Source organism: Meleagris gallopavo, unplaced genomic scaffold, assembly GCF_000146605.3.
Source record: "Meleagris gallopavo isolate NT-WF06-2002-E0010 breed Aviagen turkey brand Nicholas breeding stock unplaced genomic scaffold, Turkey_5.1 ChrUn_random_7180001869334, whole genome shotgun sequence".
Classification (NCBI taxonomy): domain Eukaryota; kingdom Metazoa; phylum Chordata; class Aves; order Galliformes; family Phasianidae; genus Meleagris; species Meleagris gallopavo.
In genome coordinates this window covers 6410-25459 of record NW_011134344.1, presented here as the reverse complement: position 1 = coordinate 25459, position 19050 = coordinate 6410, and the positions used below count along the sequence as shown (strand labels likewise).

The window sequence follows — 19050 nt, the reverse complement described above, 5'->3', positions numbered from 1 at the left end:
GTGGCTGCCTGCACCCTCCACGGCCGCCTCCATGGTGGATGGGGGCTTCTTGCTCGCTGTGGTAAGGCTGATGGCAGAGGCACAGGCGGGGCTGGAGGGAGCAGAGATGTTGCTGGGACTGCTTGGGGACACAGCTGTGACGGAGCTGCAGCGGGAGCGAGTGGAGTAGCTGTTCTTCGGGTGAGAAACTGGAAAAGAAAGACCCCGAAATGTGCGCTGTGTGTGTGTGGGGTCCTGACTGCTCACCCTTCAACCTCTGTTGGGATACTGGGGCAGAACTGTTGGAGCAGCTCACGGCTGGAGCTGAAGGCATGAAGGGATAGCAGAGCTTTTCCTGGCGAGGTTTTGGTTTGGTTTTGTGGACTGTGCAAAAGCTTGGGACCAGAGAAGGAAGGAGAACAGCCCCCGTGGCCGAAAAACGGGCACACCAAAGACCAATCCTCCCCACAGATCTCCTGAGCTTTGTTGCTCAGGAGAAACAAAGCATCCAGCACAGCCCCCTCCCAGCCTGCTGCTCTCCCATTTGGGGAGCAACACAGGGAGTTTTCGTGATGGCAAGGCCTCCCTGCTCACCTTGCCCAAAGGCAGCAATGCTCTTCTTCAATGCATCGATGTCACACGTAAACCGTGCCACTCTGCCCAGCTCCTCATCATACTTGCGCTCGCTTACAAAGTGCTGCGTGGAAAAGAGAACATATGCATCTTAATTCCAATCCATATGCATCTTAATTCCAATCCCTGCACCCAATCAGAGCACAGGAATGGAGACAGAAGTCTCCAGTTTGGGGCTAGTAACAGATATCGGAGGTGGGTGCTGCTGGAAAAAAAGCCTTGGCTGAAAAGGCAGACGGCTGCAAGGACTTGAGGAATTAGGAAAAGGTTTCTGCAGGACTTCCACCAGCTTCACTCAGATTGTTTCAGTCCCACGGTGGCTCCAGCACTGCTTAGGATGTGGATAGAAGCAGAATTCCTCAGCAGCACCAATCCTACTCAGGGCTGGGACTGCCCTGAACTGCAGCACCAGCAGCCTGATTCTCAAGCTGGAGCTTAATTGATCCTTTGCACAACTGTGTGCTGACCTCTTGCAGTAGGAGCCGGCGTGCCAGAGAGCAGAGGTGGTTTCTGGCATATGAAAGTGTTTCATGGAATATAAAAGCAGCTTCTGCGCAGCGGGCAGGCTCTGTGAGCTGGGTGGAAAGGCAGAGGTCAGCCTGCACCATGGGAGGCTCTCAGCACTCTGCTGATGATAAAGCTCTGGCGTTGCCACATTCCCAGCTCAGTGCCAACGCACAGTGGTCAAAGGTTGAAGTGCAGACACCAAGGGGTTAATGTTTGCATGATCATTTGATGGTACTTTGCAAACCAAGTATTCAAAGTTAAGATTCAGGATGAATTTGTGCCCTTCTGCACAGCTGCAGAGAGCAGCAACGGTGAATTTGGAAAAGACACCACACCGAAGCGTGCTCTTCTGAAACCTGGATGGTTACAAAACATGCCGAGTGTTTGGGTGAGATGAAGCAGGAGTGAAAAGCTCACCTTGATATCAGCTCGGAGCTCAACCAGCTGCTCCTCTGACATCCGCACTGCCACGTCGGTCATCTTCTTCAGGGCCTCTGCCTTCTTCTGCCGGCTCATCAGGATCTCCACTGTAGAACAAAGCGCTGCTCTGAGGCTGGAGCAGCCCCAGCCTGGCCCCTCATTGGTAAGCAGCAGGTTCCCCCTGTCAGTGCTGTGCCAGCTGCACAGCAGCCCCAGCGTCACCCTCCTGCAGCTGTGTATGTCTCTGGACTGAACCTGAGCTTGAAGCTGCCGTGGGGATGAGCACCACAAGCTGTTTTAGCTGCTGAGTGCCTTCCCGTGTCCCCTGAGCTGCAGGGTGCAGTGCTGTTGGTGCTGTCAGCACCCCTTCCAGCTCCCCAGGAATGCCAAAATGTTCAGCAGTGCCTTTAGGAGAGCACACCTCATCCCACCCTCTCATGCAGGCACAGAACAAAGGCCTCAAACTGCAAAATCCAGTCACAGTATGCATGGTGCACTGTTTTGTCTGTTCCCAAGTACACAGTGCTCTACACAGAGTGAAAAGGAAATAAGGGAGAAAAATCTGCTTCCACTGGGGCTGTCTCTCGAGCACAGCACCATCTGCAGATCTACAGGCTGGGTGCTCAGTGGGAGGAGGGAGCCTTACTTGCTTCTGCCTTCACTTTGTCCATCTCGGCCAGCAACGCCACCTCACGATCCATGAGGCTGGGGAAGAACACAGAGAAAGGATTTAACACCAAAGGGGACCACAGAATCCCACAGCAGAAGCACGGTGGGTTTCTGGGTAGGCCAGCCACGAGCAGGGACCAACAGAGGGCAGCAGGAGCTTTGGTTCTGAGCTCTGCTGGCACCACAGCTTCAGTCAGCACCTTACTGCATTTCTAAAAACCTGCTGGGTGTGTGGTCACCGTGCTCTGATAAAGTCAGAGGTGAGGGGAGAGAAGCAGCAGCTGCAATGCTCTGGGCTTTATCGCAGAGGAAAGCCATGGTGCAATGCTCGCAGAGTCGCTCAGAATGCTCAAGCCACAAGCAGGACCCGCAGCACTGGAGCAGGATGTGGGCAGTGGGCAGCAGCCTCTCAGGAGCGACATGGTGAAGGCAACCGATTGCAATGCTTCACTCTTAACTTATTCCAATGTACCATCCTGCCAGCCCAGGAACCCAAATTCTAGTGTTCTGCAGCACTTCAGGGCAGGGCACATCCAAAAGGGCTGAGGGAGCATGCAGTGTTCCAGTGGGCACAGCCCCCACCGTGCACCCATCTCTTAAAGTCTGAGGATTTTTCAGCCACCTGAGAGCACCCAAGGTGCACCACAAGAGACTCAGCAGGCTCTGAGCGTGGCTGTTGCCATGAGACCACAATTCCCCCAGGCATTGAGGCTGCAGCCTCTGTGCAAGCAGAGTTGTACCACTACCCACCAAGACTCAGGTTGCAACGACAGGAGAGAAAACACAGCACAGAGGCAGGCACTGGTTTCAGCTTTGTTCCTTGCAGAAACAAACCCAGACCCTCACTCTTCCTGCAGATGCTTTTGTGCTTCCACGCTGCTCCTGCGATGTGCTTGGCCCTGAGTCTGTGCTTCCCTCAGCAGCTCGAGTGCATTCAGCATCCTGCCTACCAACAAGCTTCATTTCTGTTTGCCTAATACAAAAGCCCAGTCTTCCTTTTGCCCGTTAGCTTTACAACACTTTCCATGCAGACACAGTGTAACACCAGCCCTCCAACTCAGGCCACGGGATTTTCAGTGAGAACAATCTGCTTGAAAACAGGGAGGAATATTTCTTCTTGCAAACCATAGGGCAGCTGAAAGGCAAACTCCAACCTCTGCTCCCACTCCTCTGCGTGTCAGAGAGGACCGAGGCAGGATCAATTCAAACAACTCCCTCTGAACAGCAGTTTTGACATTTGGCAGCTTCTGTTGATTTATCGCTCTCTGTCCATCTGCCTTTTCAGGGCAGGGATTGTTTCTGCTCGTAGCACAGCGGGGGCCTGAGCCAGGTCAGGCAGTCGCAGCCCAACTGCACAAATACAACGACGTGTGTCAGAAGCGACACTAATAAGGCTTCACCTTCCTTCCAGCTGTCTCTCGTGTGGCTCAGCAGTGTGGAGCAAGGGGCAGGGTGTGGGGAGATGCCCATGCCACAGAGAGATGCCTGTATATTCTGTAAGGAGCTAACCAGGCAGGATCCCAATGCGGATACAGCACTGCCTTGATGAACTTGAGCCCAGCTATGCTGCACCTATCCCCTATCGCCTCCTCCCTGAACACACACACACACACCCACCCACCCCTGGCTCTGACAGCAGCAACACCTGCTTTATATGAGCTTTATATGGGCTGTTTGGGGCTTTCTCCTGCAAGCAAACCCGCAGGAACCTTGACAAAAGATTACAGCCTGCGTCCCTTTGTCATTTAATTTACTCAGCGGAGCTCAGCTGGAGTCCTTTACCCAATTTTACAGTTGGGCTGGCTGAGGAACAGAGGTCATGTTGCTGTGCCTGATGTTGGCGTGAGGAGCAGCTCGATCAGACGCCAGCAGCCTCCCATGCTAGGGAATAGCTGAGCAGACCGCCCTCCAGCTGCCAGATCCGCTCAGGAATGCGCTCAGTCCTGGGCTGCTGTGTGCTGGGACAAGACCACATAAATCTGAGAGACTGAGCTTGGAGAAAGCACACTCTGGGAGGAAGAAAAAGGGGAAGGAGGTGAACTGAGACCTGCTGAGGACTGAAGCAGCACTGAGTGCTTGGTTGTGAGCTGCTGTCAGGAGAGAGACCTGCAGCCCAGCGGCCCCTGCAAGATGCTGTATGCATGAGCACGATCCCAGCTTTGAGGTCAGGCTCTGTGCAGCTGTCCCTAGGGCTGCCTGCAGGGCAGCTGCCACCTTTAAGCCCCACAGTACAGCAGTGACAAACCTCAATACAGCCCCGTGCCCGTAGAAGTGCTGAAGCTGAACTTCCCCTCTGCGCCCACGAAGGCTCAGGGTGCTTTCTGCAGCGCAGACAGAAAAACATGCTGGGAATTCAGGGCTGTTGGGACTCCCTCATTCAGGTTACCTGACCACCTCCAAACCCTACAGAGCAGGAATTGACACCTACGCTCAGGATGGATTTTGGAGATCGTGGTGCAGCATTAGAGCCCCCTCCCCTCACCTCTGTGCCTGCACCAGCACGCTGCCAAGAGAGAGAAGATGAAGGTCCAAACCTGCGGAAGCTTTGCTGGTTCAAAGGACACCTGAAGCACATTTGTGACACACAAGCGAAAACAGTCTGCACTTTGCTACTGATGCCCTGTTTCAGATGAACAAACCTGCCTTTAAATCAGGTTTTCCTTTGGTAGAAAGACAGTTGGAGCTATGATTCAGCAAGAGGATTTAGCTACTGGGTCCTGACTTGTGTCATAGGCTTTAAAAATACACTAATTATTCTCTGGGTCGCAAAGGGAGCTGGGGGAAGAAAAGAAAATGTGACTGTACAAGTTCTGTTTCAGCTCAACTGCGTCATTTTTGGGACAAGGAAAGCAGGCTGCACTCTGCAGAGCCGTGGCCAGCAGAGCATGGCATTTGCCAAGGGAGGCTCTGGTGGCCCCACGCCAGGCGGATCCACACATCCTCCTGTGTGCCCAGGGCCACATGTGGCTCTTTCACCTGTGGGAACGTGACGTGAGCGGTGAGGAGCTGATAAGGCTGAGGCAAAGGGCAAGGCAGTGCTCACACAGATCCAAAGCAGTGACATTTTCCATCCCAAGGACGGGATTTTACACATTTTACAGATGCTGTAAATGCACTGAGAGGTCGATAAAAAGCAATCAGTCCTACTGAATATGGAGGTGATACTGAAGCAGCATCGGTTGCCACTCAGTAGACAAAACCACTAACAAAGTACGCAAACTAATTAAGTTAGGACTACAGATGTCTCAGCCATTGAGGGGTAAATCCCCTCCAGAACCCTCAGCTATTGGTGGGGTAAATTCCCACCACTGCAACAACACAAGAGAGGAAAGCTGGGAGCTCTATGCCATGAAGGTCACGAGCATAAAAAAGAATAAGAATGCAGCTGAGGGCAAACAGACACCCCCAGCCATGTGGGTCTGGTCTCCTCTAAGGTCAAAAGTCAGCCAGAAACACCTCCTGTCACTACTTTTAGCACGCTGAACTTAAATGCAGGGCAGCATTCCACTTCAGGAGAGCACTTCCTGGTGGCAGAGTTCAACCCAAGCAGGCACACAAAGAGAAAACGTCACATGGATCAACAAGATTTGCTAAAAGGCTTCGGAGCACAGCCAGCTCCGTATCACTGCCACTCCGCACTCCTGCCTTGGAGGCCATGCAGTTTGCAGACGCAGATCACTTCTGACACGGATCTGCAAGTCTGCCAAATATCTGCTTTAATCCTTCCGTGTGATATCAGCGTTTTAGTTACCTGTCAAATATTACTCACTTCTGGCAAAAGGAACTGAGGGAGTTGGCTGACGCAGTCACCAAGCCACCCTTGGTAAGGTGAAGTCCCTGTGACTGGAAGAAAAGCAACGTCACACCCGTTTTTAGGAAAGGTGGAGAGGATGAGGCAGGGAACCACTGAGTTGTCACCCTCACCTCTGAGTTGGGGGGAGATCACGGGGCAGATGCTCCTGGAAGCAATGCTAAGGCACATGGAAGAGAGGGAGGTGATATGGGATGAGCAGCATAGCTTTACCAAGGGCAGGTCCTGCCTGATTGTAAAAATGACAGTGCAGCTGAGTCAGCAGACAAGGGAAGAGCCACTGATGTCACCTATCTGGACTTTGACACAGTCCCCCATAAAATCCTTCTCTCCAAACTGGAAAGATACGGATTTGATGACGACTGCTCAGCTGGATACAATATTGTACCCAGAGAGTGGTGGCCGATGGCTCAGTGTCCAGATGGAGACCAGTGGTGTGTGGTGCCCCTCGGGGGTCAGTGCTGGGACCAGAGCTCCTCAACATCATCAGAGAGCTGGGCAGTGGGAGTGAGTGCACCCTCAGCAAGTTCGAAGATGATGAGATCAGCAGGGAACTCTCTGTTCAGTTTCTTACACTCCTTTATCAAATGCACTCGTGTCTGTATAACCAAGAACAATTTCTCACTAACAGATCCAATCAGCCAAGGCACCAAGTGCATCAGGTGTTAGGACTTTGGGAATGTCACCGTGAAGTGCTTACCCAAAGCAATGAAAATGGTAATTAAAAAGACCTGAGTGCACTTGGAGGGAACACTGTGCACTGTATTCAAAGCTTGGTTTAAAAATGGAGAAGCAACACTCTGCAGTATGATCATTACTGTGTGTGTACCTTTGGAAGGAGCCTGATCTTCCATGCCGTATGCAACCCAAATTTGCAGATTTCAAATACAAATGTTTGTTTTGAAGAGACACGGACTGCTGCACTCTCTGCTCCCAGCACAGCCAACACCAGCAACCAGCTAGCAGCACGTTACCCAGTGAGTTCCTCCCACCTCTGTGCTTAACAGGACTTAAGGAAGGCCACGTTAACTGCCTCATGCAGACGCAGAATCAAAGTTTGCCAAAGAGCCGGATGCACAACAAAGCCCTGAATGGGGCACGGAGCTCCTGCTGCACGCACGGGCAGTGAGCTCCAACGCAGGCTTTGCACAGCTGCCTGCAAAAAGCCTTCTACAAATTGCAGAGCACGGGCCTTCAGACATGGGCTTAATTCTCGACGACACGCTGGAGCTCTCAAGCGCTGACAAACGGTGCTTGGCCAGCGGGGCAAACACAAGCTTGTCATTAGCCTGACTGGAGAGCTGAAGTTTTATTCTGAATTCATTGATCTTAATCCTCAACACATCTGGATCCGTTCCTACATTTCACTTACCTACTCTGCAGCTCAGCAAATACCTGCTTCATCTTCTTAATGGAAGCATCCATTTCCTCTTTCACCACGACCCGGTACCGAGCCAGTGAGACGGTGCAGCGCTGGAGATCCTTCACTGATTTTTCAATATTAGAACCTACCAAGAGACAGAGAGAACTTAAACAGTCATGTCAATCACACTGCTAAATCCTCCCAGCAGGGGAAATCAGGAGAACGCTTTCCCTCTTACTTTTGAACTATGTCCTGCTTGGTTTTAATACCTCCTTTCCCTCCCCCATTACAGAGGCTCTCGGTTCAGCAGAAGTTCTGCAGGTTTTCCACCGAGGAAAGCTTTCCCAGAGCTTGAAAGATTTCATTTTGTGGGCAGGGACACCCCTCTACAGCTTCAAATACACAACAGTAACCAAATGCATCTGAGTTGCTTTGGGTTAGGGGCACAGCCACCGCCTCATCTCACTGAGCTAATCATGACAACCACATTCACCACCGCTGTCTCAGGTCTTCCTGTCCCCTCTTGTTATTGCAAGAGAAAGCACACGAAAGAGAAAAAAACCACGGGTAACAGGAGGCTGTCACTTCTTGTAACAGGGCTGGTCCCAACTACCGTCCTCTTGACACATTCTCACAACAGATGAGAAAGAACCCAAAGGCTCTGCGAGGGAGCAGAGAAGAATGGGCTAAGCGTATGCAGCGAGGCTGCCTCCCGCCCTGCCTTCTCACACATACAGGTTTGCTGCTCCAGGCACTACATCTAAACTGCTGTCAAGATTCCTGCTGTGCACGGGGAAGAGGAGGAGCAGAGTGCAAGTTAGAGGCCAGATAATAAGAAGTGTGTTAGCTTGTATTAAAATCAACGTCCAGCCTGTCTCAGCGCTGTCCGTCAGCAATGCAGCGGATGAGGTGGTGAGAATTTGGCTGCTGGCAACTTGCTGTGACACAAGGGAGGGTGCAGACCCGGGGGCCTTACCCAGCTTCTTGTTTGCAGGTGAGAAGGGGACGTTGTCCAGACGCACGGCAGGCAGGGAGGTGGGGGCTGTGGGTCTGGAGCCGGACCTGCTCGCGCTGTGCTCATCAGGACGCTGTCTGAGAGACGAAGGGCTCTGGGCAGGGCGCATGGTGAGAGATTTGGTGTCGAGGTCTGCTATTCCATTCTCTAGTTGAGGCACTGCTGGGGCAAAGCACAGTGGTGTGAAGGGGGGGCGGGGGACGACACACACAGAGGACAGCAGAACGCTCACCAGCCCTTTAGGACCACAAGCAGAAATCAAAGCTCGGGGTGAGCTGCCCTTTCCTGGAGGACCGTACAAACAAATCAGCTCTCAAAGCTGACCCCAGTCAAAGGAGGGACACAAAAGGCGAGAGGCAGCTCCTCTGCTTTTTAAACACCCAGCAGGTGCCTCCTGCTGCTTCTTCTGGGGACTAACCTGTTCTCTCAGGCATGTCTGGCACCGAGGCCTCGCAATCCTCCAGCTCTCTGGCATCAATTGAAAGCGCATCCAGCCCTTCGCTGAGCGAGTCCACCGACTCCGTGTCATGGGCACAGCCGTTGACATGGAAACCGTTAATTCCTCCCTTCTCTGAGTTTGCTGACTGCTCCTCTTCAGTGGACACCAATTTCCTGGGGTCTGCAGGGCCAGGGTTCGCCTCGGCTTGCGGTTTCGGTTTGGTTTTCTTCTTCTTGTTCTGAGGATTAGGCATCCGCACCACAGAGAGAGAGAGAGAAAGAAATAAAAATAAAAACGTTAAGCTTTAATTCCTGAAGGGAAAATTAAGCTTGTGCTTACCGCCTGAAAGTAGCTGAATTAAATGCCTTTTCAGCCAGCCCTGTTGTTGATCCTGTTAACAGCAGGAGGGATTCATTCAACAATGAGGACAGATATAGAGGCATTAGCGACCAGCAAACTCATTATCCCCTCCAACGGTGTGCCAGCGAGCCCAGGGCATGGAATGGGGGCTGTGGGAAGCAGTGGGGCTGTGGGGGGCTGCCCCACTCCCCTCGGGGTGCTGCCCTAGACCTCGCTCTGACAGCAATTCCCTCGATCGCCAGCACACGGCTCTTCGGTCACATTTCTCCCCTCTCTATTTTATCCTGGTGCTTTTTAAGTATTCAAAGGAGTCCTTTTGAATAATTATGATTTTCTTCCTGTCCTGGTGGATTTGGACATTAAAATATCAAGTTCTGAAACTTTGCAAATCTTCCTTTAACCGTTTCGCAGAGGTCTGAGCGCAGAGCTGGGCAGGGAAGCCTACATGACACAGAAATATTTCCACAGAGCTCAGCATTAAATGCAACTGTTCAGCTCCAAAGGTTACCGATGAAAAATGGAACGGCACGACCATCTGAGCAGTGAATTACGGAGCTCTGCTGCAGCAAACGGACCTGAGAAAGATTTACTTCAGCATGGGGCTGGGTGTGTGGATTAGGAGTCCTGCAGAGGGTCAGCAAAACAAAAGCCATTGCAAGGGCTGTAAGTCTAGAAGCTTTTTTCAGCCCAACACAATGTGTCTGACAACGAAACCGAGGGCAGATGTGATGTTTTCTGCTGGCAACGAAGGCCCCATGCAAATCCCTGCTCTTAGCAGCGAGGCACCTGATAACACGGCAATCGTTTCTGGAAGTCTGCTCTGCTGCCAGCAGCGTGCATGCACAGAATGGTGCAGAACATGTTTGCTCTTTGGCTTCTCATCTCATCAAAATTACCAGGAACGCAGAGGACGGCAGGCAGTCTCGATTTATGCTCTCCCTCATCCTCAAAGAAATAATAATAAAAATAAAAAAAGACAGTGGCATTTGCAAGGTGTATTTAGAAGCATTACCTTTTTTTTGCCTGTGACAGTCCATTCCTTCAATACTTCACTGGCGTTACCTGAAACAAAAAGCAGTGATGAGCAGTGAGTGGCACACATGCAGTGCCAAAAGCAAGAGCCACTTTCTCTGAGGTCACAGAATCCATTCAGCACTTCAAAGTATTTCAAAGCCCATCTGGGTTTCAAAGTACAAACAGCAGAAAAAAAATGAAGCTGAAGACATTCCCTGCTTTGCACACATGAGTGAGGGTTTCTGTAACTGAGTATCTAACTCCCATTACCTAAAGAGTTATCAAGTCCTTATCTCTGCCTTCACTCTTTGTTGATGTTTGTCCAACTAGAGGTTGGAAGAGAACCATCTATGAGCTGTGGAGGATGAGCTGAGAAGCTCCACAAGCTCCTTGCCATGTGGGATATGTGCTGCACTCTGACTCTTCTGCAGGAGCTCCTAAAGACCCACAAACACAGCAGGTACGAGTGACTAGAGGAGAGCCACTAAGATGATCAGAGGGCTGAGCACCTTTCCTATGAAGAATGGTTGAGGGAACTGGGTTTCTTTAGCTTGGAGAAGGCTCCAGGGAGACCTCACTGTGGTCTTCCAGTACTTGAAGGGAGCCTGTATATATAAATAGGAGGGGAAATGGCTGTTTACATGGGTGGATAGTGATAGGACAAGGGGGAATGGTTTTAAACTGAGACAGGGGTTAGATATGAGGAGAAAGCTTTTTATTCAGAGGATGGTGAGGCACTGGAACAGGTTGCCCAAGGAGGTTGTGGATGCCCCATCCCTGCAGGCATTCAAGGCCAGGCTGGATGTGGCTCTGGGCAGCCTGGGCTGCTGGTTGGCGACCTGCACACAGCAGAGGGGTTGAAACTACATGATCATTGCGGTCCTTTTCAACCCAGGCCATTCTATGATTCTCTGACTCTATGACAGAGCCCAGAAACCCACTGCAGTTACCTTCCATAAACGCTTGCACTGTTTTGTCCACGCAGTTGTCAAAATGCTGGAGCACGAGGACAATCTCATTGTTGCTCCTGTTTGGGACTATGGCACGCACTGCGTTGATCTGGAGGGAAGAGAAGAAGCTGACAGGTGAAGCATTTGCTCTACCTCACACTGCAGCCCTGTGCAAGCAGTCTGAACACCTTAACCGATGCCTTCCTTATCAAACTTTCATATGCCAGGATGATTTAGCCTGAATAAAATTCTGCTTCTGAAAGAAGCGCAGTTAGCTCTCAGACAGAAGCATATTTAACCTCTGACAGCAGATAAAGATGCAGTACTGAAATGGCAAGCTGAAGTCCCACGAGATGCACTTACCTTCTCCTTCATGTTTTCAAAGGTTCCTCCTTGGGCCATCACAGTGTTGGACTGCACATCAAAAATGAACCCGGACGGATCTGTGAAGAAAAAGGAGATGGGAAACTCATGTCGGAATGTTCAGGTGCTGGGAGACATCTGGAGAGCACGGTCAGCTCCGGTGGTTACAGTGCTTGCTGGGTAATTCTACCAAACAGAGGGCAATTAGCTGCTGAGAGCAAAGCACACAGTGCCCCAGCCTTCATTACAGGACAGATTCTGTTCCTCCCGCCATGTTACAGGGAGCCAATGAAACTGCTTCAGCCACAGCTCTGCTTCAAGCCAATTGCAGACCAAACCACAAAGAAGCAAACGCAGCCCTAGCAGGGCTGGTGTGACATAAACCATTACCAAAACAGGCCGGTTGCACCCTCACATTTCTACATCAATCCCTCTGTGAGCCCAGCGACAAAGAGCTAATGACCCCTCAGCACTGGAGCCTCTCAGCAGCACATTACCAACCTCCCCCACCTGGAGATACAAGAAGGCAACCAGACTGATGAATGGCTTTGGAGACTGAGCAGCTCATGCTCCCCACCAGCTCCCATCCTCAGGGCAATGCTAATCTTCCAGATAGACACCAGAGCAGAGCCAGCCTCCAGCAACAGATTCCCTCCCTGCCATCCCTGCCCTGAAATCACCTCATGTGCCAAAGGCCCAAGCATCTAAATTTGGGATTTTGGGGAAGGAAATGCATCCAGCAGCTTGCTCTGGTGGGCCAACACCCCGAGCTGCTGATTCACGTCCCTTCCCTCACCTCCTCCAAATTACTCACACGCAGTTTTGAGACACACCATTGACTTCCGCGGTTCCCAGACATTGATGTAGCATTTAAACCGAGATGCCTCCAAACGCAGTGACAGAATTGTGAACATGATGGAAAGGTCAGGCTCTTATTTAGGCTACAGATGAACGCTTAAATTCTTCCCTCGCTCCGTCCTTCCCCATTTCAGCCCCATGAGCGAGATTGTCTCCTGTTTTTGAAGCTCACGCAAGTTTGAGCTCCCAACTTTCCGGCCCTTCATCTTGTAAATGGCTCTCAGATTCCCATCACCGAGTGAGAATTAGAGATCTTTTCTCAAAACCCTCACTGCAGAACAGCCACCGAGGACCCAGGTGCCAAGGAAGATGAAGCTCAGCTCCCCGCTGCAGCGCTCAATCCTACCCCTTCCTACAGCTGTCTCTGTGCTGGAGCTCACGCAGATGGAGCTGTCAGCACCTCGCTCCCACCACAGCTCCAGCTTCCAGCCACGGTCCTCCCAGCAGCTAAAACGTTGATCATGCAAAAATTATGCAATGGAGGCTTCACTGTGTTCATGTGATATTGCCCAGGAGTGCTCCCGAGCATCATTAGAAGGGCTGCTGGCACTCAGGTCTCCGGTGGTGGCGGGGATCTGCAGGAATGGATGGAATTTAAAATGCTCCATCCTCATGGGCAGACGTCTGGCTGCTGCCACTGCCTTCAGGATTTGGGGAATGAACACCTTCGTGGGGCTGTGGCTGTGCATGGCAGCATGGAACGCCGTGTCATTGGGATGCTGTTGCATGGAAATACACAGTGCTGCCCTGCGGATGCATTAACTCCAGAACCATGCTCTTAATTGCTTCTGTGCTCATAACTGAGCTCCCAGAAAAAGGAGGGGGCAAGAAATCACTCATCCCAGATCATTTATTTCCATGCTTTAGCACTGTTTAATAAATTGGTTCTCTTCAACAGAAGCACTGAAGCTGCCAGGAAGAATCTGCCCTGCCCAGCACCACACTGCCTGCTCACTTCAGTTTCCTTCTCCTGTAACTCCACTGATCAGTCACTGCTACATGAAAAGTGTGCAAAAGCAGCCCAAGAAATACCCATCTGCTTCCTGGGACATCAGGAACCCAGCAGCCTAGGACAGCCCTGCCCATTTTGGGACGTCCTGACACCTGTTTGCCACTACAGGACCGAACATAGAAACAAATCATTTAGCTTACAAAACTAGGAGTGTATGGATATCCACTGAGCAGAAATTAACACTGAGATACAAACCAGCACAGATCAAGGTCCCTGCAGGACTTTCCAGCATCCTCCCTCTTTCTCCATGATCCAGGAGCACAGACACCACTACCACACATGCCTCTAAGCCCCTCTTTCCCCACAGAGCACATTAAGATGCTTGAGGGGGTCCATCTGGCTCACAAACTGCACTCACTCCATCACCGCCTCCAATTCAGAGCTGGGGCTCAGTGCCTCCATCAGCTGCTGCAGAAACTATTTTAACACCCTGTGGTGTGGTCACTGTGCTGCAGAGGGAGCCCAAGGAGGTGGCAGCTGCACCTCGGGGCTTTGTCTAGACAAGAAACGCCACGTTACTGCTGTTGTTGTAAACAGATCCAAATGGCCCAAGCATTCATTACAGCCCTAAGTCCAAACCTGACCCTCAGAGAGGCGGGGGTCTCCTTCCCTGAGAGATCCAAGCCCTCCCGATGCTTTTTTGTGCACCCTGCTTTAGCACAGGGTTGGACTGAGGGTCTGCACATGTCCTTTCCAACTCTGACAGTTCTGGGATTCTCTCTCCCAGCCAGAGGCTGAGGAAGCAGCATTACACAGAGCTGGGATTCCGCAGAGCTTCCACCTGAATGGCACACTGTTAGATGAAGGATGAGATTAAAACAGAGCTTTCCCCACACCACACCTGTGCAGGTTCCCTGTGACATTTCCCCTTCCCCAAGTTCACACAGGGCAAATTTTCACCAATAGCAATGCCTCCTTGATGTATACGGATAAGGAAGAGCCCAAGGGCTGCACTGCATCCATGCCCAAATTGCACACCCACTTCCCAAATCTCACCAACACCCTCCTGAGCAGCTCAGACGCTCACCTTGTTCCACAGCACTCTCATGCAGCAGCAGCAGGCGGGCTCCTGATTTGCTTTCAGAACTGCTGCATTATTGAAAGCAACTCTCTCACCTCTCAGCACTCCTCACTGCTCCTTTGTTACACAGCAAAGGGGTTTTGTTTGGCTTCCAGAGAAACTGAGAAGACACTCCTTACCTGCAAAGGGCCTGCATGACATCTGCTGAGCACACTAGGGCTGCAGCCTGCAGCATCAAATGCTGACAGCCCCGGTGCCCTCCTGGCCTCAGAAACCCAGCAGTGCCAGCCCCGCAGGGTTCCCTGCTGCCTCCTGCAGACTTCCCTCCATTCCCCACCATCCTGTTGCTTTTCTCCCCACGTATTCGCTGACAACAATTGCTGGGCTCCATTTCCAGCAGCAGAGAGAAGATAATTTCCTAATGGCTTGTGTTGAGGCTTCCAAAAGCACGGATGCAGCATTTCAAAAATAACTCCAAAATTATCCTATACAGTCATTGCCATAAGTGCTGCTAATTGCTTTGAACCATGCATGGATCTGGATGTCAAAGGACAGCAGTGCTGCTCAGGTAGGCACCATTTCTGTGCCAGAGCTGCAAGAGGCAAAAATCTACCGAGAACAAAAGCGCTTCTCTCGAGGCAGAGGACACGGATTGTCAAAGCACTCGCCTTAAATTATTAATTAGTAGTCAGTGCAAATAAAAAGACAACCATAACCTTCATAACCCCTACCTCTCCCCCTCCCCACACTTTAGAATTAATGTCTCACGTGCAGCAAACAAGGGCTCTTGCTGCATTAAGCTGCTTGCTGCAAGAGCAGCTTTTGTCTTTAACGTGAAACAGCAGAAAAGGGAGAACCTGCATGAGTGCTGCACGGGTGTTGCTGAACTACTAAAAATATTTCTTTTCTGCTGCTTTCTGACAGTGAAAATGGGGCAGTATTAATATATGCAGCAAGTCAAGAATCAGACCTGTCCAGTTGGACAACTGAAACGCTGCTACAAATGTCACAAAACCCAACAGGTTATACGATGTCACCAAGATGGTGACAAGAAGCTGTCAAGCGTTGCCAGCAGCCTGGAGAGGAGTGCAGCAGAAGCAATTAACCCCTCTCCTAATTGATAACTTTGGAATCAATCGTGCTGTTTATTGACATTTGATTATAGCATATCCACATGCATCTTACCTTTTGGGTTTTGCTTTTTAGACATCTCGGTGTGTTTGTTCTAATGTGCAGCTATACGAGAAGGAGGGGGGGGGAGAAAAATAAGTTGCAGCCCTTGAGCAGTGCAGCTGTGATTCACACACGGCCTCCAATCGAGGAGGGGAGTGGATGGTGTTTGGTCTGGGATGGCAAAATCACAGCAGAGAGGGCAAGCAGGGTCTGGAGCTGTCAGAATTCAGCTGACAGCCCCACAGAGCAGCACGGCTTCTTCCTGGAGAAAGCTGCTCCTTGTCACGCGGCTGCCGGTGTCAGTTGTCTCAGGTTCTAAATAACAATGGGGAAAAAGAAAGAAAGGAAGTCAGAAATTGCTGCCCAGCAAGCCCAAGGGGTACCCCACATCCCTCAGCTTGTCAGCACATCTCACTGCTGGTTTTTAAAGAGTGAAATCTGTATTTTGCTAAAGGTGCTTTGGAATGGCTAGCAGAAAGCAACGTAACGCGAAAGGCAACGAGAGCCCCACGGCCTCACTATGGATCCAAAAGACTCAAGGCACTCTGTGATTTAAGCCCCACAACCAGGTGGGTTTACAGCCACCATAAAGTGTTTGCTAACAAAGGACGTGGATGGGGAGCAACGAGGATCTCTGGTGTGTCAGCAGCCAGCATCCCAGCAGCACACAGCAGGGACACTCGGTTCCTGTGCACGGATTTTCCTTACACTTCTGGCTCCCCGGTGCAGGAGAGGGACGGTGCCAGGTTAAACAAAGAGCAACTGGACACGGCGTGCAGAACAATGGGGATCCGGCCCGAGCAGCCAGGAGGAAAAGGCACGACCTGCCAATGCCATCTATCAAATGCAGGCTGAAGGCAAAGCATTACGGAACCAGGAGGCTCTGTGCGTTCCTAGTGAAACCACAGGCTTGAAAATGCACTGAGGAACACACAGCTCGTTTGCTCGAGGAATAATCAGCTCAGTTCCCACCCATCCCAACAAGGATTATCTGTAGGGGCATTTCCAGGATATGGTTTAGAAGCCCAAAGAACGCAGCAGCACTGCTGCAGTGTGAGGAGCTGAAATCCCAAAATGAGAGCAGGGAAGGATGGGGATAATGATTTGAAATGCATCCCAGGTTCCATTTCCCAGTGCACGGGGACCTGGGTACCTGCAGGTCTGCACCCAAACCTTCTTGATAATTCCACGCCTTTAAATAAATGCACTTTTGGAGGAGAGCACAGAAAGGCACCAAACCTGGAGCAGCACAGAGAGCAGAAAGGCACCAAACCTGAAGCAGCACAGAGAGCACTTCAGGTGAACTCCCTTCAGCTGTCTCCAACTCAGCTCAGTAAAAGAATGAATATTTACATACAAAGAGTGACTGCTTACAAAGAAATTCAGCAAGGAACATTTATAAGCTGTCTCTGCAGCCTCAGAAGCAAGCACCCGAGGGGACACCAATGTAAAAAGCCTGCCTGAAAAGTTATTGGGAGATCTCCAAGTATCTGAAGCAAGTGCACGCTGTCACCCAGGAAAAAGCTTCTCCCCACTTCAGAGGTAGAAAATGAACAGCAATTAAAACATGTGAAGAGAAACAAGCAGCGCACCACAGCTTCCCAGCCACCCTTTGGCAAGCCTAGCTCTAAGCTGCCTGTGCACAAAGTGAAAAAGCAACGGAGTGGGGAATAAAATAACCACTGATGAGCATCTACTGGCAAACATTCATCCAAAATTAGCACCAGCAACCCCCAAGGTGGGATCAAGCAGCTCAAATCCACATATCTACAGAAACAGCAAAGAGTCAACACAAAACAAGCAAGAAAGCGACCTGCAGCATTAAAATAAAATACTGAATGGGGTGGAGGGGGCACAAAATAACCCACAGAAACCCAATGCTGCAGACAGAACGATGGAACCCTCCTTGATCTCAGCTGGCACGTGGCTTTCCCGAGCCGCAACGGGAATGCACATTTTTGCTAAGCACAAACCGGCTCACTTTCAAATAAGGAAAAGTCATTCGCAGCTTTACAGACAGCACAGCAAGAAAGAAATGACTTCAGATCACCCCGCCCGTGGTGTTCTCTTTCCAGGCCATTCCTGCCCTGTCTAGACAGAGCATTTCAGTGAACTTTCCAAACTTGAGCGCTCCCTGTTTAAAGGGAAAGATGAACGGAGAGAAATGCGCCCTGGGGATTTTTATTATTCTACCAAAGGTGCCTTTGCTGAGAAATGCGCAGCTCTGAGGGTGAAAGCAGCCCAAGTCAAGCTCAGAGGTCTCAGCCCCCCCCCCAGCCTTTCACTTTTCTGTGTGAGCTTTTCCTCAAACGTGGACCTTCCCCAGGCTCATCGGGTCCCCTTATCAGTGTGAGGAAGTAAAGCTCCGTCCACCAGCTGACAAAACACTCCTGCAGCCACCCCCTGAGCCCACAGAACCCCTCACAGGAGTTCTCCTGCACTCAGTGAAGCCCCCATTGGTGGCTGCTGCAGAAAAAAGGGTCGGTTTCCCCCTCCCAGAGCATTTCTCACATTCAGTCTCCAAACACAGTGGTGGATTCCTGATGCTTCGCACAGTGACACAACCTATGCCTCACGGTGGGAACCTCCCTTCTGCTTCTCTCACAGCAAGACCTTTTGGCTTGAAGTGATCCAAAAACCTCAGCAGGATGCAGGGGGACCAGAAAAAACATTTGTCCCAGCAATAGTGCGCACCACTGCTGCTTTCAGGCTTCATTTGCTACCTTTCTGAGCAGAAGGGTCTCGAGGATTTGCCAAGAATTACAGCATAGATAAGAGTACGACCATTCCTTAGATTGGGGTTGAGCTCTTAACCAAAGCATCTAAAAAAAAGCACAACTTTTTGAGAAGGAAGGAGAAAGGTGATGGGAAACAGAAAATGAACCTTCCCCTGCCCCGCTGCTGTGTGGTGAGGACTTCCTGCACCTCCCCAAGCTCCATACAGGGAAAGGCTGTTCTTGCCATCCCCTCTCAGCTTTCCCTTTGACCTCAGCCACAGCCTCAGGCAGCCATTAAAATGAAGCTCTACATTTTAATTGCCAGAACAACGCAGCACCAACAAATCCTCCTGCAGTCACCTCTCAGCTCCTTCATCCGGGATCCAACCAGAATCTTCTGCTGAGGGCTTCATAAAACATTTAAATGCTCCTTTAAAGGAACGCTGCTCACGGGACGGCTCTTAGGAGCACAAATGGGGCTAGAAAGCCCCAAAAGGACAGAACTTCATGTGGTACCACAACAACCGAATGCTTGGGACAGCTGGAGCTGAGCACAACTCGGCTGCTGGCGGAGTCACAACCCCGCCACAAACCATTAATTGCTATTAGCCCTCATTAACGAGGCACAACAACGAAAGAGACAAACGCCAAAGCCCCGAACCCGGCGTGACGGGGAGGAGAAGCACTGACTCAGCCGTACCCGCAGCCTGGGCTCGTTCTGCGGGCCCTTCGTGCCCGATGGAGCC

At 51.1% G+C, this 19050-nt stretch overlaps 1 protein-coding gene across 1 annotated transcript in view; it reads right to left on the bottom strand.

Moving 5' to 3' along the window:
- SPATS2 (spermatogenesis associated serine rich 2) overlaps positions 1 to 15927 on the bottom strand; it is a 17138-nt gene extending 1211 nt beyond the window's left edge. Inside the window, 11 exon segments of the mRNA XM_010727048.3 lie at positions 1 to 188; positions 574 to 676; positions 1537 to 1646; positions 2186 to 2244; positions 7392 to 7527; positions 8359 to 8556; positions 8816 to 9074; positions 10209 to 10258; positions 11161 to 11269; positions 11524 to 11603; positions 15600 to 15927. Of these exon segments, the coding sequence (XP_010725350.1) occupies positions 1 to 188; positions 574 to 676; positions 1537 to 1646; positions 2186 to 2244; positions 7392 to 7527; positions 8359 to 8556; positions 8816 to 9074; positions 10209 to 10258; positions 11161 to 11269; positions 11524 to 11603; positions 15600 to 15624 (1317 nt within the window). The 5' untranslated portion in view covers positions 15625 to 15927.
- Positions 15928 to 19050: the final 3123 nt, after the last annotated feature.